The 19,014-nt window shown below is 38.1% G+C and overlaps 1 protein-coding gene across 2 annotated transcripts in view; it reads left to right on the forward strand.

The window, feature by feature from the left end:
* The window catches only part of DDX46 (DEAD-box helicase 46), a 73,160-nt gene that overhangs the window by 46,372 nt on the left and 7,774 nt on the right, over window positions 1-19,014 (forward strand). Inside the window, exons 16-21 of one of the 2 annotated variants that reach the window (XM_025432182.3) lie at window positions 5,792-5,985; window positions 7,737-7,874; window positions 8,197-8,346; window positions 13,313-13,489; window positions 15,485-15,703; window positions 16,214-16,358. In XM_025432182.3, the coding sequence (XP_025287967.1) occupies window positions 5,792-5,985; window positions 7,737-7,874; window positions 8,197-8,346; window positions 13,313-13,489; window positions 15,485-15,703; window positions 16,214-16,358 (1,023 nt within the window). The remainder of the gene's footprint in view (window positions 1-5,791; window positions 5,986-7,736; window positions 7,875-8,196; window positions 8,347-13,312; window positions 13,490-15,484; window positions 15,704-16,213; window positions 16,359-19,014) is intronic. The other variant, XM_025432183.3, reaches the window with a different exon arrangement.

Consider the following 19,014-nt stretch of genomic DNA (forward strand, 5'->3'; position numbering starts at 1 on the left):
AGGTACATTTCTTAAAATCGTTCAGACATAATTGTCACCCAAAGTCCATAGTTTACATTAGGATTCACTTTTTTTTTTTTCTTTTGTAAGATTTTATTTTTGAGGGATGCCTTGGGTGGCTCAGTGATTGAGCGTCTGTCTGCCTTTGGCTCAGAGAGTGATCCCGGAATCCTGGGATTAAGTCTCACATTGGGCTCCCCTTTAGAGAGCCTGCTTCTCCCTCTGCCTATGTCTCTGCCTCTGTCTGTCTCTAATAAATAAATAAATAAATAAATAAATAAATAAATAAATAAATAAATAAAAAATCTTTAGGAAAAACAAGATTTTATTTTTGAGTAATCTCTACACCTGATGGGGGGCTCAAACTCAGATGGATAACCCCAAGATCAAGAGTTGGATAGTCTACTGACTGAGCTAGCCATGGGCCCCATTAGGATTCATTCTTGGTGTTATGAATTTTGTGGATTTGGGCAAATTTATAATGACCTATATCTAGGAATATAGTACCATAATGTATTATTACTCACATAGAAAATACTACCATAAAAATCCTCTGTGCTCTGCCTGTTTATCCCTCTGTCCCTATCCCTTGGCTGCCACTAATCTTTTTACTTTCTCTACATTTTTGCCTTTTCTAGAATGTCCACATTTACATTTAGTCATTAGGATAAATAGACAGTACTGACATACATTGATGTTTTATTTTAGCCCTGTTAATGTCATCATCCTGGAAATGTTTGGTTGCCATTAGCTGCAAAGCTTTTAGTCTAGAACTTTGTCGTCCTCATTTGGAACATTGGGCTCCGCTTTCTTTCCCTGGATGATTTCTCCTCTGCCCTATGTTTAGTGTTTGCTTTTGTTTTTTGTTTTTTTTTGTACTTTTAAATTTAAATGTTTTTATTAACACAGGTATGTCTATGTAGATCTTGTGGCTCAAAGCAAATACTTCTGTTTATTGTGCATGTAAGATTTATGTGTTAGCTTAGACTTTTTTTTTCCAGTTAGTTTGTAGTGGAACAGTGCCTGACAACCACTGATATGTTCTCATAAGAATATTTGTAAATGCAGGTCATACATTATGCACCTTTTTTTTTTTTTTTTTTTTTTTACTCAATATGATGACTTTGATGTCCACTGAAGTTATTGGACTATTTATTTATTTTTATTGCCCAGCACTGTTTATTGTGGATATACCAGTGTTTGTGTCCCTTCGTTTGCTGAAGGCTTATTTGGGTTTTTCCCAGTTTAAAATTTTTTTTAAATTTTATTTATTTTTAAAGATCTTATTTATTTATTTGAGCGAGAGCACGAGCGGGGAGAGAGACAGAGGGAGGGGTGAGAGAGAATCTTGGAGCAGATTCCCTGCCAAGTACAGAGCTGGACACGGGGTCAAGTTGAGGACCCCAACATCATGACCTTAGCCAAAAACAAGAATTGGCCACTCAACTAACAGCCACCTAGGCACATCCTGGGTTATTCCTCATTTTTGCTAATAGGAATAGAGCTGCTACTGAATGTGCAACTACAGGTTTTTGTGTGAACATAGTTTTCATCGCTGTAGGGTAGATAACCAGGAATGGGATTGCTGGGTAAGTATGGTAAGTGTTTATCTAGGAGGGATCCCTGGGTGGCTCGGCGGTTTCGCGCCTGCCTTTGGCCCAGGGTGCAAGTCCCGCGTCGGGCTCCTGGCATGGAGCCTGCTTCTCCCTCTGCCTGTGTCTCTGCCTCTCTCTCTCTCTCTCTCTCTCTGTGTCTAATATAAATAAATAAAAAAATAAATCTTTAAAAAAAAAGTGTTTTTTTTTTTTTTTTTAATTTTTATTTATTTATGATAGTCACAGAGAGAGAAAGAGAGAGGCAGAGACATAGGCAGAGGGAGAAGCAGGCTCCATGCACCGGAAGCCCGACGTGGGATTCGATCCCGGGTCTCCAGGATCGCGCCCTGGGCCAAAGGCAGGCGCCAAACCGCTGCGCCACCCAGGGATCCCAAAAAAAAAAAAAGTGTTTATCTAGGTATGGTTTTCTTTGTTTTTATTCTACTCATGGTTCACTGAGCTTGTAGATTCTGTAAAATTTATGTTTTTAGGACATATTTGGGAAAATCTTGACTATAATTTCTTAAGGTTTCTTTTTTTTCCTGTGCTATTTTTCTTTCCTTTTGAGACTCCATTATGTGTATGTTCAGCCCTTGAATACTATGACATTTTTTTTTTTTAATTTTTATTTATTTATGATAGTCACAGAGAGAGAGAGAGAGAGAGAGAGGGAGGCAGAGAGAGAAGCAGGCTCCATGCACCGGGAGCCTGACGTGGGATTCGATCCCGGGTCTCCAGGATCGTGCTCTGGGCCAAAGGCAGGCGCCAAACCGCTGCGCCACCCAGGGATCCCAATACTGTCACATCTTTGATCCTTTATTCACTTTTGGTTTTTCTTTTTTTTTTTTTTTTTTTTTTAAAGATTTTATTCATTAATTCATGAGAAACACAGAGAGAGAGGAAGAGACACAGGCAGAAAGAGAAGCAGGCTCCCTGCAGGGAGCCCTATATGGGACTTGATCTCAGGCCTCCAGGATCATGCCCTGAGCCAAAGGCAGGCGCTAAACTGCTGAGCCACCCATGCATCCCTTCACGTTGGTTTTTCAGCCCTTTTTTCTCCCCTCCTTAATTAAGGTTGGGTTGTTTCTTTGACTCCAATCTTCAAGTTCACTGTTTTCTTTTTGCCATCTGCTGTTAAGTCTATCCAACTCTCTCTTGTATTTTCCTGTTTCTCTAATTAGATTTCCTGGCCATCTATTTAAGTTTGACTTCCTTCCTTAGCTTTCTAGGGCCTTTCCTCAAGCAAAATCTTTAAAATAAATAAATCAGGGATCCCTGGGTGGCGCAGCGGTTTGGCGCCTGCCTTTGGCGCAGGGCGCGATCCTGGAGACCCGGGATCGAATCCCACGTCGGGCTCCCGGTGCATGGAGCCTGCTTCTCCCTCTGCCTGTGTCTCTGCCTCTCTCTCTCTCTGTGACTATCATAAATAAATAAAAATTAAAAAAAAAAATAATAAAATAAAATAAATAAATCAAATCCTTTAAACTCAGCGAGTGCCATTATTATTCTATATTATCAAAAATTCCAATTTCTGCTTATTTTTAGTCACTCTCTTGTGCCTTCAGTTAATGGTTTTTTTGTTTTTGTTTTAATACTTTCGTTAGAATTTATAGTTTTTATCTGTAGGTGGGTTGGTCCAATAAATAGCTTTTCCTACATTGAGGGAAATGTATGTTTTTTCTTTTTTTTTCCTTTTTTTAAGATTTTATTCATTGATTTGGGAGAGAGAACGGGCATGAATGGGGGGAGGAGCAGAGGGAGAAGCGGGCTCCCCCGCTGAGTGAGAAGCCCAACCCAGGGCTTGATTCCAGGACCCTGAGATCATGACTTGAGCCGAAGGTGGATGCTTAACCGATTGAGCCACCCAGGCACCCCAAAAATGTGTTGTGCTGTTTTTATAAGTAAGGACTTCCCCCCCGCAAATAATCCCTTGTCTGTACTTCTCTTTGGTCAGAATTACATCACATGCTTCAGGAGTTCATGAGATCACAAGTATTTGTGTAATAACCTCACTATGTGGTTTGCCTTTTCTACTTTAGTTTTGTTAGGAATGTATAGTGTTTTAAAAGCTTCATGGCATATTATATTTACACTAGACTGGATGCAGAGATATGACATGCCAGCTATCCTCTACTAAGCCAGACATTAAAGAGATTTACAAAAATGTGAAACATCTTAATAAATTACTATTTTGGAAGGGTTATTTTGCACGAAATTTTTAAAATTTATAATATGTGCTTTATTTTTATTTTTAAATAGGTTAAAAAATACCTTAAATTATTTTCATTCTAGTTTCTTTTTTAAAGGATTTATTTATTTATTCATTCATTCATTTGACAGAGAGCACAAGCAGGGGGACAGGGACAGGGAAAAACAAACTTCCCCACTGAGAGTGGAGCCTGACACAGGGCTTGATCCCAGGACCCTGAGATCATGAACTGAGCCAAAGCCAGATGCTTAACTGACTGAGCTACCCAGGTGCCCCAGTTCTAGTTTCTAATAAATTAAATATTGATAGAGATACTTATGTAGAGGGTTTAATCCTTATTAATTTTAAGACTTGAAAGGCATCCTTTGCACAGAAAGTTTGGGAGGGGTTCATTCACCTCCTAAAATGGAGACGCTCTTCTCTGGTTTGATATACATTGACCATGTGTTGGGTGAATTTTTGAACAAACTTGAGGTTATGTTTATTTTTTTTTAATTTTTTTAATAAAGATTTTATTTATTTCTTCATGAAATACACGATAGAGAGAGAGGCAGAGACACAGGCAGAGGGAGAAGTAGGCTCCATGCAGGGAGCCCAATGTGGGACTCGATCCGGGTCTCCAGGATCACACCCTGGGCCGAAAGCAGGCACTAAACCGCTGAGCCACCCAGGGATTCCCGAGGTTATGTTTAAAAGGAAGAGGGTTAATTGCTGCTAGGCAAGTATCCCATATATTTAGCATATCATATTCATTTCACATAATAAAGCATATGCAGTTGACTTAGGTAGTCAAGATACATTAGTCTAAAGTAAAAGTTTTTGTACTTCATACATTTAATTTATATTAATACTGATTCCATTTTTCTTACAAGACTTTTAGGTTCAGTGTTGGATTCCACTTGTTTTGATATTAGATCCAAATACTTTCTTTAATTCGGTCTCTGAAGAGTACTTAAATTTTAGGTAATAATATTAATTAACATTGATGCATATTTAGATGCTAAGTTATTCTCTGTGTTTTAAACTCAGATCTTATGTGAACCCTTAGAGTATCTCCTGCTACAGAAAAGAATTTCAAGGTTTGAGAATTTACCCCATTCTGTTTTTTTTTTTTTTTTTTAAAGATTTTACTTATTTATTCATGAGAGACATAGAGCGAGAGGCAGAGATACAGGCAGAGGGAGAGAAGCAGGTTACCTGCAGGGAACCTGATGTGGGACTTAATCCCAGGACCCTGGGATCATGATGTGAGCCAATGGCAGTAGCTCAACCAGAGTCACCCAGGCGCCCCTCCCCGTTCCATTTTGTAATTACTAGAAATTTGCCATCATAAAATCAATTTGTGATCTGTGATCATAGAACATTTTAGCATTTTATACCTTCCTTTATCACTTATCCGGAGGCTCTATGGGTACCATATTTAAAAGAGATCCAATTGGGTGTTTTTTAACCAGTGGATTTCAAACTGTATTTAAAAGGAATGTATAATCACCTAAGTATCTTAAAGTGCAGAACCGGATTCAGTAGTTTGGTTAGGATCAGGTTCTACATTTTAACAACAGGCCATGTGATGCTGCTTCTGGTCCTCGGACAGAAATAGCAAGGCTCTAATAACCCATAGGAGGAGAAGGATGTGAATCCTGTTAGTGTAGGCTAAGTATACCTGCCTTTTCTTCTTTTACCTCTTAAACAGGTATAGGTTAATGAATCGGAGATGGGGCTTCTGCAGTTACAACCCGTATACACAAGAAAGGGGGCAAAACAAGGGCAGATTTAGAAGATTCATAAATGAGTTAAAAGCAGTAGCCTTTGATCTTGCCATTAAATTCCCATAATATTTTATTTTCTCTATTGAGTTGGTGGACTTGTGGGCAGTGTAAGTTGGATTTATTCTCTACTGTACATTTTTACTTATTTCTGTGTCAGAGGAAATGAAAAATTTAATTTCATTGTGTGGTTTTATAACTTTTTTAAAATTTTCTTGCAGGCATTGATCAATATGACAGAGATAGCATCATAAATGACTTTAAGAATGGGACGTGCAAACTTCTCGTAGCTACTTCTGTTGCTGCCCGAGGTCTAGATGTGAAACATCTGATTCTTGTAGTAAATTACAGCTGCCCCAACCATTATGAGGATTATGTGCACAGAGCAGGACGGACTGGAAGAGCAGGCAATAAAGTAAAAAGAATTTTTTAAAGTTGATTTCCATTACATTAAAATATATATATATATTTTTTAAGATTTTTAAGGAGTAAATAATAGGAGTTACAGGAACATTTTGAAAATGCTCAGTCATCAGAATATGGGGACTAACTGATGTTCATCATTTCTATGTATAGTAGTATTAAAATTATCATAACTAGCCATTCTGTTTTGGCAGATAGTGTTATGTCTTCTTTTAGGATTTTTTATTTTACACTACCTAAAAATTTCTGCCTACACACGTACATGTATATGGTTTGGGATCTTTCATTACTATTTTTAAAATGTGGGATCATAAAATATACTCCTCCCTGAAACTGTCACCCTTTTTTTCATTACTTCCCTGTCCCACTCTGTACACTATATATATTACTTGCTGTTTTAACTCACTTATGGTCTGGTGAGTATATATAGTCTAACTCATTCTTTTTGAAGATAGCAGAATATTCTGTTGTTGGAATCACTGATGATGATATATTTGATATTCCAACCCTGAACATTCAAACTGAAGCAATAATATTAATAATAATAGGATATTCTTATGGTTTATTGAATGCTAGATGCTGTTCCCTGTGATATACATATATTGTCTCACTTTATCCTCATAATTTCCATTTGAGGTAAATGATATTACCCCATTTAATAGATGAGAAAAGCTAAGGCACATGGAAATTAAATTAGTTGCCCAAGCTTGCATAGCTAATAAGTAGTGATGGCTTTTATTCTTTTAACCTGAGTTATTTTGTAGATTTAAGGAAGTGTATAAAGGGGCATGCAGTAAAAATTACAGCCTTTTTGGTCCACATACAGTCTTTGTCATATGGGTATGGTTGGGTGTATGGGGGTGTGTGTGGGTGGTGTGCAAACCTCAAAAAAGAAGTGATACCAGTCTTAGCTCATGGACAGTACAGAAGCAGGCCATGGGTCAAATGTGATAATTAGATATTCCTGAAATACTCTATTAAGCCATGTTTTAAAATTTGTAGCACTTCTCTGGTAGAGGCAGAGTATATTGTAGAGATGACTGTCTTGATTGTGGTGTGCTATTCCCCTACTCCCAACTCTAGCTTTTGTCTTGCCTGAACCAAAAAGCTCCTGGAGACATGTGAAACCTTTAACTTTGGAGAACCCCAGGGAGATGATGTAACTGACTTCATTTCTGTATATAAAAATTTTTGTAAAAAAAAAAAAAAAATTTTTTTTGTATGTGTGTATATATGTATATGTGTATATATATGTGTGTGTGAGTGTATGTATACATACATATATACACACACACAAATGTTTTTATATCTTTTATTGGTCTTAAAAACTGTGTGGAGGAAAAATTATGTGGAAAGATACATCCCAGAAAATAAGTAGAAGTTAGTTGGGGTAGAGTGGTGTTGTAGGTAGTGTAGAAAAGGAGTGCAAACAAAAGGGGAAAAATAATGTATTATATTAAAATTTATTTCTATGACAATGCAGTTTTGCATTTATGTAAAATCATATATTTCTACTTAGACATAAAGAAATTAGAAATTTTCTGGTTTCACATATATTTACATATTAAACTTGGACATTTCACTTTGAGGGGTTAAAGAATTTAGTAGGACTCTTCTGTTGTTTAAAATTATTTAATAACGAAGTCAGTCTTAAGAGGATTTATTAGGTGGGTCAGATTCTGTCTTGTGATCTAAGTTAGGGTCATGTTGTTAGTGTCTAATCTACTTTTCATCCTTCGTTAGGGTTATGCATATACTTTTATCACAGAAGATCAAGCTCGCTATGCTGGTGACATCATTAAAGCACTTGAATTATCAGGAACTGCAGTGCCTCCGGATCTGGAGAAACTTTGGAGTGATTTCAAAGATCAACAGAAAGCTGTAAGTTTTTTTAACTCCCATTATTTTTATGCAGCTCATTATTGTGTTCTAAACTTCGAATATTTAATACTTGTAAACTTTGATAGAATTATTTTATCTCTTTAGAGAGGTGGGAAAAGGAATGAAAACAAAATTCTCTCTTTTTCTTCAACTCAGTGTTTGTATAATCTACATAGAGTTCTTTTTTTGTTGTTCACACAGTAGATGAAGTGTTTTTTGTTATATTGGTGTGCACTACCTTGAAAAATATTTAATGACTCCTAAATTCCTGAACACTGAGGTTTTGTAGTATGAAATTAACTTTTTTGTTTTTCCTTGAAAGGAAGGGAAAATAATTAAAAAGAGTAGTGGGTTCTCTGGTAAGGGATTCAAGTTTGATGAAACAGAACAAGCTTTGGCTAACGAGAGGAAGAAGTTGCAAAAAGCGGCTCTTGGTCTGCAAGACTCAGATGATGAGGATGCTGCAGTTGATGTAAGTGTCGTTTATCTAAGCCTCATTCTTCCCAGTTGAAGCATTTGTTGCTTTCGTTCTGGAGGTCTTAACATTTGCTTGTTGAGAAAGCCAGTTCTTGCAAGCCTTTCTGGTGTGTGCCCTTCCCAACCTTTTCTTTCTCTCTCTCACTCTCTCCCTTTTCTGTCTCTCTGTATATTCACGTATGCTCTACCCTATTTATGTATTTTCATAAAAATGAAGCCATACTTGCCTTATAACCTTTACAACAGTCTTAAGTTGAAATCTACTCATTTTAGTAAATTCATTCTTGCTTTTTTTTTTAATACATTTTTTTTAAAGATGTATGTATTTGAGAGAGCAAGCAAATAGGAATGGCAGGAGAGGCAGGAGAGAATCTCCAGCATACCCCCTGTTGAGCACAGAGTCCAGTGCAGGGCTTAATCTCACGACCCTGAGATCGTCCATGATCTGAACTGACTGAGCCACCTAGGTACTCCTAATTCTTACATTGTTCTTTGATGGTTATATAATATTTTGTTATATGAATGTCCCACAGTTTAATGAATCTGACCCCTAATTTTCAATATGTGGGTCATTTCTACATATTCATATTTAGAATATAAATATACTTTATTATCATAAACTGTACTTCAGTGCTTATCCTACATTTAATTTTGCACATTCATTCAGATTAAGTTTTGAGGTTAAGTGTGTAAATGGAATTGCTAGTCTAAAAGGTGTATCTGATTTGGTTCTCAAACATTGTTAGATTGTCCTCCAGCAAAGTGAATACCAGTCTGCATCCCCTCTAGTAGTATGAAGAGTACCTGGCTCCCCATGTCTTTTTTTTCCCCCGTGTCTTTAATAACATTAGTACTAATATATATTTTTTAAATTTTATTTATGTATTCATGAGAGACACAGAGAGAGAGGCAGGGACATATGCAGAGAGAGAAACAGGCTCCCCATATGGAGCCCAATACTCTGAGATCATGCCCTGAACCGAAGGCAGATGCTTAACCACTGAGCCATAATATTTTTATTTTTTAAAACTAGGGGCAGCCCCAGTGGCGCAGCGGTTTAGCGCCGCCTGCAGCCCAGGGCGTGATCCTGGAGACCTGGGATTGAGTCCCACGTCAGGCTCTCTGCATGGAGCCTGCTTCTCCCTCTGCCTGTGTCTCTGCCTCTCTCTCTCTCTGCATCTCTATGAATAAATAAATAAAATCTTTAAAAAAAAAAGAAAAAGAAAAAAAACTTAATCATTATAGAATATCCTCACTTACAGTAATACTCAGTGGGGCTCCTGGGTGGCTCAGTAGGTAGAGCATATGACTCTTGATCTTGGAATTGTGATTGCAAGCCCCACCCACATTGGGTGTAATAGAGCTTACTTAAAAAATAAAGAGCAATAATTGTTAGCACTTTTTGAGTGTTACTAAGTGCCATGCATTGTGTCAAATGCTTTACAGGGATTATTTCATTTACTTCTGCACATTATCCATAGAAGGTAAATACTCAAGAGTATTCATGTTATAATTGAGGAGACTAAGACTTAGGAGTATTAGTCTTTTCAGGTGTACAAAGCAATTAATGGGATGAGCTGGGCCCTATACCTAATCCATTCTTATTTTAGAGCCCTTGTTCTTAGCTAATGGCATTATTTGTGACCCAGTGAAGAGGGACCCTGAGGACTCAGCAAATTCAGTGTTTCACAGAGTATTCTTTGGAACCCAAAGAAGCTTGAGCTTTAGCAAAGGATGTTTTCATTATAAAATAATTTTGGAAAATCTTCCTAGTGTATACCACTAGTAGTGATATAAGCATATCAAAGTATATGTAAAGTCCTCAATTCAAGAAACTTGTTTAACTTTGTTTAACTCGGAAGTCCTGGGGATCCCTGGGTGGTTCAGCGGTTTGGTGCCTGCCTTTGGCCCAGGGCGCGATCCTGTAGTCCCGGGATCGAGTCCCACGTCGGGCTCCCAGCATGGAGCCTGCTTCTCCCTCCTCTTGTGTCTCTGCGCCTCTCTCTCTCTCTCTCTCTCTGTCTATCATAAATAAATTAATTAATTAAAAAAAAAACTCAGAAGTCCTCCACATTTGATCATTGATCATAGTTGTTTTGTGTTGTTTTTTGTTTGTTTTTTTAAGACTTTATTTATTCATGAGAGACAGAGAGAGAGAGAGAGAGAGAGAGAGAGAGAGGCAGAGACACAAGCAGAGGGAGAAGCAGGCCCCATGCAGGGAGCCTGACGTGGGACTCAATTCCGGGTCTCCAGGATCACACCTGGGCCGAAGGTGGCACTAAGCCGCTGAGCCACCGAGGCTTCCCTGTTTTTTTGTTTCTGTTTTTGTTTTTTACATATTCTATTAAACCTTAGCTCAGGACACAATTTTAGAATCAGGAATTCAATCTGATCTAGTCATTTGAGAATTTGAGGCCCAGAAAAGGTATTTGGTCTACAACCACATTGGCTGTTAGGTACAAACAGCAGCAGACCCCAGATCTCTCACTAACCCTATGCCACTTCTTTCTAGTATACCATATTGTCTTAAAATTTTTTTTTTTTATTTTTTTTATTTTTTATTTTTATTTATTTATGATAGTCACAGAGAGAGAGAGAGGCAGAGACACAGGCAGAGGGAGAAGCAGGCTCCATGCACCGGGAGCCTGATGTGGGATTCGATCCTGGGTCTCCAGGATCGCGCCCTGGGCCAAAGGCAGGCGCCAAACCGCTGCGCCACCCAGGGATCCCCATATTGTCTTAAAATTTAATTAGGTCAATGTTTTAGTTATTGGTTATGGTGTAACAAATCAATCCAAAACCTAGTAGTTTAAGACAAAAAACATTTATTTTCTTACATTTCCTTTAGGGTAGAAAATCAGGAGCAGTTTAGCCTGGTAGTTCTGGCTTAGGGTCTCATTGAGGTTGCAGTAAAGCTATTGTCCCAGGCCGTGGTCATCTGAGGGCTTGACTGATAGAGGATCATCTTCTTTTGAGATGGCTCACTCACTGTGCTGTTGGCAGAATACCTCTGTTCTTTCCTCTGCCTGTGTGTCCTCACAATATGGCAACTGGCTTCTCCCAAGGTGAGTCAGCTAAGAGAAGGGGCAAAGAGGAAGCCTTTAAGGCCTTTTATGACTAATGTCTGGAGTCACACTGGAGTTACTACTTTATTCTGTCTCTTAGAAATATATCACTAAGTCCAGCCTACATTCAAGGAGAGGCTCCACGTTTTGAAGGGGAAGAGTATTAAAGAATTTATGAACTTGCTTTGAAACACCTCAGGTTTTTGAGGGGAGGAGGAGCAGAGGGAGGAAAGAGAGAATCTTAAGCATGATGCACACCCAGTACACAACCTGACTCAGAGCTCGATCTCAAAATCCTGAGGTGCATGATCCAAACAGAAATTAAGAGATGCTTTAACCGACTGAGCCCCCAAGCACCCCCAAAAATCCACCTCAGTTTTTTAATGTTACTTTGAACATTATTTCAAATCTCATTGTATGAAATATATCAATTCTTTCTCTGGTTATTTTTTTTAATATATATTTATTTATTTTAGAGCATATGCATGAGTGGGGAGAAGGGCAGAGGGAGAGGGAGAGAAAGAATCTCAAATAGAATCAGCACTGGGCATGGAGCCCTATGTGGGGCTCAATCTCATGACCCTGAGATCATGACCTGAGCTGAAATCAAGAATCAGATGCTTGGACTAAGCCACCCAGGCACCCCATCTAATTAATTTTTAAAACCCTAAACAAGCTCTTCTCTGCATTTGAGATTTAGTAGATAAGTCCTTATTAGCCTAATTTAAGTGTATAAAGGGATTTGCATCTCTTTAGTTGGCATTGTCAATAGTCATTGTTGGGCAAAAGGCATCCTTAAAAGATGCTTATAGATAGATATGTCCAGCCTCAAGATGACCTGGTGGCACTTGGACTCAAGTGGCTCCTGGAAGAGCTGAGGTATTCACGCTTTGTTCTTGCTTTGATGGGTAAACCAAACCTTACTTGTTTTCCTTTTTTGGCTCAAAGGAATAGTGCAATAAAGCCTTCTTTTCTGGGGGATCCCTGGGTGGCTCAGTGGTTTGGTGCCTGCCTTTGGCCCAGGCGTGATTCTGGAGTCCCGGGATTGGGTCCCGCATTGGGTTCCCTACGTGGAGCCTGCTTCTCCCTCTGCCTATGTCTCTGTGTGTATCTCTTATGAATAAATAAATAAAATCTTAAAAAAAAAAAAAAGGCTTCTTTCCTGATTCTGTTACCCAATTTTTTATTTGAGAGAGAGCATGAGTGAGGATGCACAGAGGGAGAGGGAGAAGACGACTCCCCATTGATCAGAGAACTGGATGTGGGGCTGGATCCCAGGATTGTGGGATCATGACCTTAGCTGAAGGCAGACACTTAACGTACTAAGCCACCCGGGTGCCCTGTTACCTATTTTTAAGGCAAATCCATTTACACTTTAGAAGTTGGAAAGGATTTTGGGAGCCCCACCTTAGGATCATATACCATTCACCCTCAGAGCTTGTTGACTATATTTTTAGTTGCCCATTGGCCTTGAGTTACTGCCCTTCTTCCAGCCTCTTTCACTGCAGTTTAATTTTGCCTCAAGGCTTGAGCCCTGAAGCATCTCAGCTGCATTATGTTGGGTACTCTGTCTTGACAGCACATGGTTCTCAATTGCTGAACTGGCATGTATATTCTGGACCACTTAGGACTGTGTTCAGTAGGTTCATGTGGCATTGCATCTCTGTTTTTTCTTTCTCTTTCTTTATCCTGCCATAGATACCTGACTTTTAAAGTGTGCCATCCTCAATAATTACCTGGTCTATTTTCCTATTGATATGTGTGTTTGAATTAACATAAATACAACTGTCTAAATCCAGTCATTTGGTAGAAATATTCTTTATTAGTTTCTGTGGATATATCTAAATTGGTATTTTTAATCCAATTTTTATTAATCCTTTTTTTTTTCTTGTTTAGATTGATGAACAAATTGAAAGCATGTTTAATTCAAAGAAGAGAGTTAAAGATATGGCTGCTCCTGGAACATCTAGTGTCCCTGCTCCAACTGCAGGAAATGCTGAGAAATTAGAAATTGCTAAGAGATTGGCTCTTAGAATCAATGCTCAGAAGAATTTGGGCATTGAGTCTCAGGTATTAAGTAATTTGTTCCGAGTTTTAGTCAGTATTTTTGTCAGCACAAGTGAACAAGTTGTTCTAGATGTTGAGTTAGCAGGAATTTAACATTAATCTAAATACAGAATTATTTAATTATTTCATGTGGATGATTCTTCTAGTATGGTTAACGGAGATCTTTTTTGTTGTTGTTGTTGTTGTTTTTGTTTAACTGAAATCTTAATGCTTATTTTAGAATGCCTAACTGAAGCATGTTAGCTGTAGATACTTTTATAAAATAATATTCTGATTGAACTTACCAAAATCTTAAGGAAATAACTCCCTTTTCCTCTTTTTTTTAAGACTTTATTACTTAATTAATTCATTTATTAAAGCATGAACAGTGGGGAAGGACAGAAGGAGAGGGAGAAACAGACTCCCAGCTGAGCAGGGAGCCTGATTCAGGGTCAATACCAGGACCCTTGGATCATGACCTGAGTTAGAGGCAGAAGTTTAACTGACTTACCAACCCAGGCACCCCTGCCTTTTTCTTTCTTGATTTTTTAAAAAATATTTTATTTATTCATGAGAGAGAGAGAGAGGCAGAGACACGGGCAGAGGGAGAAACAGGCTCTATGCAGGGAGCCCCATGTGGAACTCGATCCTGGGTCTCCAGGATCAGACCCTGGGCTGAAGGCGGCGCTAAACCACTGAGCCACCAAAGCTGCTCCCCCACCCCCCTTTTTAAAGATTTTATTTATTCATGAGAGACACAGACATAGGCAGAGGGAGGAGCAAGCTCCCTGATGGGACTTGATCCCAGGACCCTGAGATCACTTCTTGAGCCAAAGGCAGACGCTCAGCCACTGAGCCACCAGGCATCCCGCCATCTTTCTCTTGAGAGCTTTTTTATTAAGTTAATTTTTAACAAATTATTATCAGTTAATTTTTAACTAAGAGTAAACTTTCTAGCATTCCCAAATAATAGTTTGTTAATTTTAACAGTGTTTTGGAGATTTTGAGTGTTTGTGGATTTATAGGGCCCTCTCTCCAGTAGGCTGGATAGCTTCGGGAATAGCTGGAAGATCCAAGCTAGATACTAGTACACTTGACTTAGTGAGGCAGCCACAATCAAGGCTTAGAGTCTCGGGTTTCTGTGTTGTTTAGCCAGTGAGAATCATGTGTCTGCTATACTCAGGCCTGTACTTTCTCTGGAAACAGGGATTAATGCGCCTAATATAATATTCCCTGGGATTATTACTGCTAGTAACTCCTTATTTGTGACATCAAATAGCCCTACCTTCTCATTGTTAAAAAAGCTTGAGGTTTGAGTCATGTATTACCTACAAAATTCTGTCCACATTAGGCATAAAGTCAAATTAAGTCCAAATTAGAAAGGTTTGAGTGTAAAATAAAATTAGAAAGTCAGTCATTTACCATAATTTAATGAATATTGGCTTGGGCTATGGGGGGAAGGAAGAGCTCAATGGTGGTAGTGGACAAAGATTCTAATTTAGAGGAAACTCTTAGGAGCCACAAAGTTATATAAATGATTTTAGATATATTTTTTAAAGATTTTATTTATTCATGAGAGACACAGAGAGACAGAGGCAGAGACACAGGCAGAGGGAGAAGCAGGCTGCACGCAGGGAACTCGATGTGGGGCTCCATCCCAGGTTTCCAGGATCACGCCCTGGGCTGAAGGTGGCACTAAACCGCTGAGTCACCCGGGCTGCCCGATTTTAGATATATTTTACTATATTTGCTATCAACAGTTACCTAATTTTCTATGATCCAGTAGAATTTTTAATGATAGAGTTGAGTGTTCTTTAAGTGTTCTTTATTTTCCCATCAAAGTAAGGAAGATAGATTTATTATTAAACTATTAATATGTACTGCTAAATTGCACATGAGTAGGACTCTGTATTAGAAAGGTGGTTCTAGTTAGTGGCTTTCCAGAGAATAATTTGTGGTAGGATCGTTGATCTTGTCTCTGTCCTCATTTGAGATTTGACTGTAGGTCTTCTTTAACTGCAGGATGTGATGCAACAGGCTACCAATGCAATTCTCAGAGGTGGCACCATCCTGGCTCCCACTGTGTCTGCCAAAACCATTGCAGAGCAACTTGCTGAAAAGATCAATGCCAAGCTCAATTATGTGCCTTTGGAGAAACAAGAAGAGGAGAGACAGGATGGTGGACAAAATGAGTCTTTTAAGAGATATGAGGAAGAATTAGAGATCAATGACTTCCCACAGGCAAGTAACAGTTTTAAACCTTTTTAAAATCATGGAGTAAAAACTCTTGCTTCTTTAGGAACAAAAATTTCTTCTTAAAAACCCATGAACATATATTTTTTTAAGATTTTATTTATTCATGAGACACACAGAAAGAGGCAGAGGGAGAAGCAGGCTCCATGCAGGGAGCCTCATGTGGGACTCGACTCAATCGTGATGTGGGACTAAATCACAGTACTCCAGGATCATGCCCTGAGCCAAAGACATACACACTTAACCCCTGAGCCACCCAGGGGTCCCTCCATGAACATTTTAATAGCTACTCTTTATCTAGATGAGGAAGACAACAATAGAAGTTGTATTTTTATGAATATATTCTAGGTGCATTAGGATCTAAATGATTTTATGTGAAGGTGTCAATTATATTCTTAATATTGACCGGAATATTATTTAGCCAACCTATTCTTTGTCAGTACACCAGGGATTTGTTCTATTGTAAAGTGATTTTTCCCCCGACCCTTTCTTTCATAGACTGCTAGATGGAAAGTTACTTCTAAGGAAGCTCTGCAAAGAATCAGTGAATATTCTGAAGCTGCAATTACAATCAGAGGAACGTATTTCCCACCTGGCAAAGAACCAAAGGAAGGAGAGCGGAAAATTTACTTGGCAATTGAAAGTATGTATTATTGGTTCTGTTGCCGCCTTGAATTAGGTCAGAGTTGATACAGATGTAATAGAAATGGAGAGAATGTAAAGTCATTTCTAGAGAGGATAAAAATAACATGTATAAGAAAATAGTTCCATATATCATTTAAGGTCTTTATTTAGAAATTCAGGATATATAGAAAGGTGAATGATCTTTATATAGAACTCTTTCAGTCTTGACAGTTCAGTCACATTAGAAAATCACTCTAAAAGAAAACATGTATTTTAAGGACTAATATGTTTATTATTCTAAAAGGTTTTTTTTTTAATTTTTTTTTATTTATTTATGATAGTCACACACACACAGAGAGAGAGAGAGAGAGAGAGGCAGAGACATAGGCAGAGGGAGAAGCAGGCTCCATGCACTGGGAGCCTGACGTGGGATTCGATCCCGGGTCTCCAGGATCGCGCCCTGGGCCAAAGGCAGGCGCCAAACCGCTGTGCCACCCAGGGATCCCTGTTTATTATTCTAATAAGAATATTCTGGCCAGAGTTTAGGTTAGAACGTAAATCAGTAAAAAAAAAAAAAAAAAAAAAAAAAAAAGGAAATCAGTATATTAGTTCACTTAATGAATATTTATCCAAGCAAGTATTCCCTGTGAAATTATGCCCATAAAAGTTCTTGCATATCTTTAAAAAAATGAGAGGACAAATAATACCATAAGACAAAGTGTATGAGATATGTATTATCTAAGACTGATCAGATTTGCACTTTTTTTCCCCCCAGATTTATCTTAGAGACTGTGTGTGAGAAAGTGTATACAAGTAGGGAAAGTGGCAGAGGGAGCAGAAAAGGGAGAGAGACTCAAGCAGACTCCTTGCTGAGTGTGGAGCCTGACATGGGGCTTGATTTTATGACCCTGACTGAGATTATGACCTGAACCTAAACCAAGAGTCAGACACATAACTGAGCCACCCAGGCACCCCAATCAGATGTGCTTTATAACTTTATTTCACACATTCATGAATGAGTTTAACAGTTTCCTTTTTGATTTTCCCCCTAATGTAATATTCTCCTGCATAGTAGGACAATTTGAGATCAATGACTTTCCTTCATTTATATTTAATCTGAATATCTTTGTAATAGACTTAAAAGTGTAGACCAGCCACATCCTCTTCATCTATTTAATGAACTAAATATTTTTTGGATACTGTTTTTGGAGCTGTGGAGAGGTTGATTCTGTGTGTTCTGTACATTCAAAGTCTGCATACATGGTGCTTTAAATGGCTTTGATGGCTGCTGAGAAGCCGCTCTCATATCATGTATTACCTCAGGCACTGGCCTAGTTACTTTAAGGTGCATACATCACTTCTGACAAAGAAGCCTTACCTCATCCCTCTTCACCACTCTGTAGTTCTTTACCTATTTGTTTTTCTTCACAGTACTCATCACATAGAAATTGTAGTATATTTTTATTTGTCTATGTCCCCCCTACTAGAGTTATAGGAATGTAGTGACTTTGTCATCTGTTCTCTTCCCAAAGCAAATGGTTAAACACTTGATAAATTTTCTGAGTAATACATCTAATTAAGCCCTATAATCACTTGTCTTCAGAATACAAAGTATTATTTGACAGGCATATCCTCTATTTGATCTATTTAGAGCTGTACTGTCCAGGAGAATGCTCTATGATGGCTATGGAGCACTCAAAATATGGCCAGTGTGACTAAAATTTGTAAATTTAATTTTTTATTAATTAAAATTTTTGTAAAGGAATTCATTTTTTATTTTTTTAAAGTAATTTCTACATCCATCGTGGGGCTCAAACTCCTGATGGCAAGATCAAGAGTTGCATGCTCCACTGACTCAGCCAGCCAGGACCCCCAATTTTTATTAATTTAAGTAGCCACATGCTTGGCTAGTGGCTACTGTAATGAATAGTTTTCCTCTAAAGTTTGTGGTTGGAAAGATCATTGGAAGGTATTTAGATCCATTGAAAGTGTATTGTAAATAAGATTTGTCTCTTGGTGACACAGTTTGTTCTTGTTATATTTTGGCATTTATTTAATTTTGTGAAGACTTTATAATTTTAGGGAAGTTCTTTACTGAATATAATCTACAGATGATTTACTTACGTGTTAGGATTTGATTCTTTCCAGGCCAAAACAAGGAATCCCACAGACATGACTAAAAATTGATTAGTGCTGTGCCTGTTTAGTCACTTTCCTTTGAATTGGTGACCTCAGTTGTTTTTGTGTGGCATCTTAGCATAAAGACACAAGAAGAGACACACATGTGCAATGTATCCCATCTACCCCTAGGTAGAAATTGTTTGCTGCCCCAAAGTGCGAGATGGGGTCAGAGTATGTTAAAGCACTGAAAAGTGCTGTTGCCAAGATTCTGCTGGTTGGGATGGTTTTTGTTTTTCCTTTAATCTTTTTTCTTTTCCTTTTCTTTTCTTTTCCTTTCTTTTCTTTTTTCTTTTCTTTCTTCTTTCCTTCTTTATTTTTTCTTTAGTTTTTGCCTGATTGCTATAAACTTTTGATTAGCTTTTATAGTTCTCATACAGTTGATTTCAGGTTTTTGCAAGTTTATTCACTTTTTGTCAAAGATCAGGCTTTTGGAGTTCTAGGCTGCCATTTTCACTGATGCCCTCTCACTATTGAACTTCTTAGGTTAATGATGA

This window comes from Canis lupus, chromosome 11 (assembly GCF_003254725.2).
Source record: "Canis lupus dingo isolate Sandy chromosome 11, ASM325472v2, whole genome shotgun sequence".
In the NCBI taxonomy this organism is placed as follows: domain Eukaryota; kingdom Metazoa; phylum Chordata; class Mammalia; order Carnivora; family Canidae; genus Canis; species Canis lupus.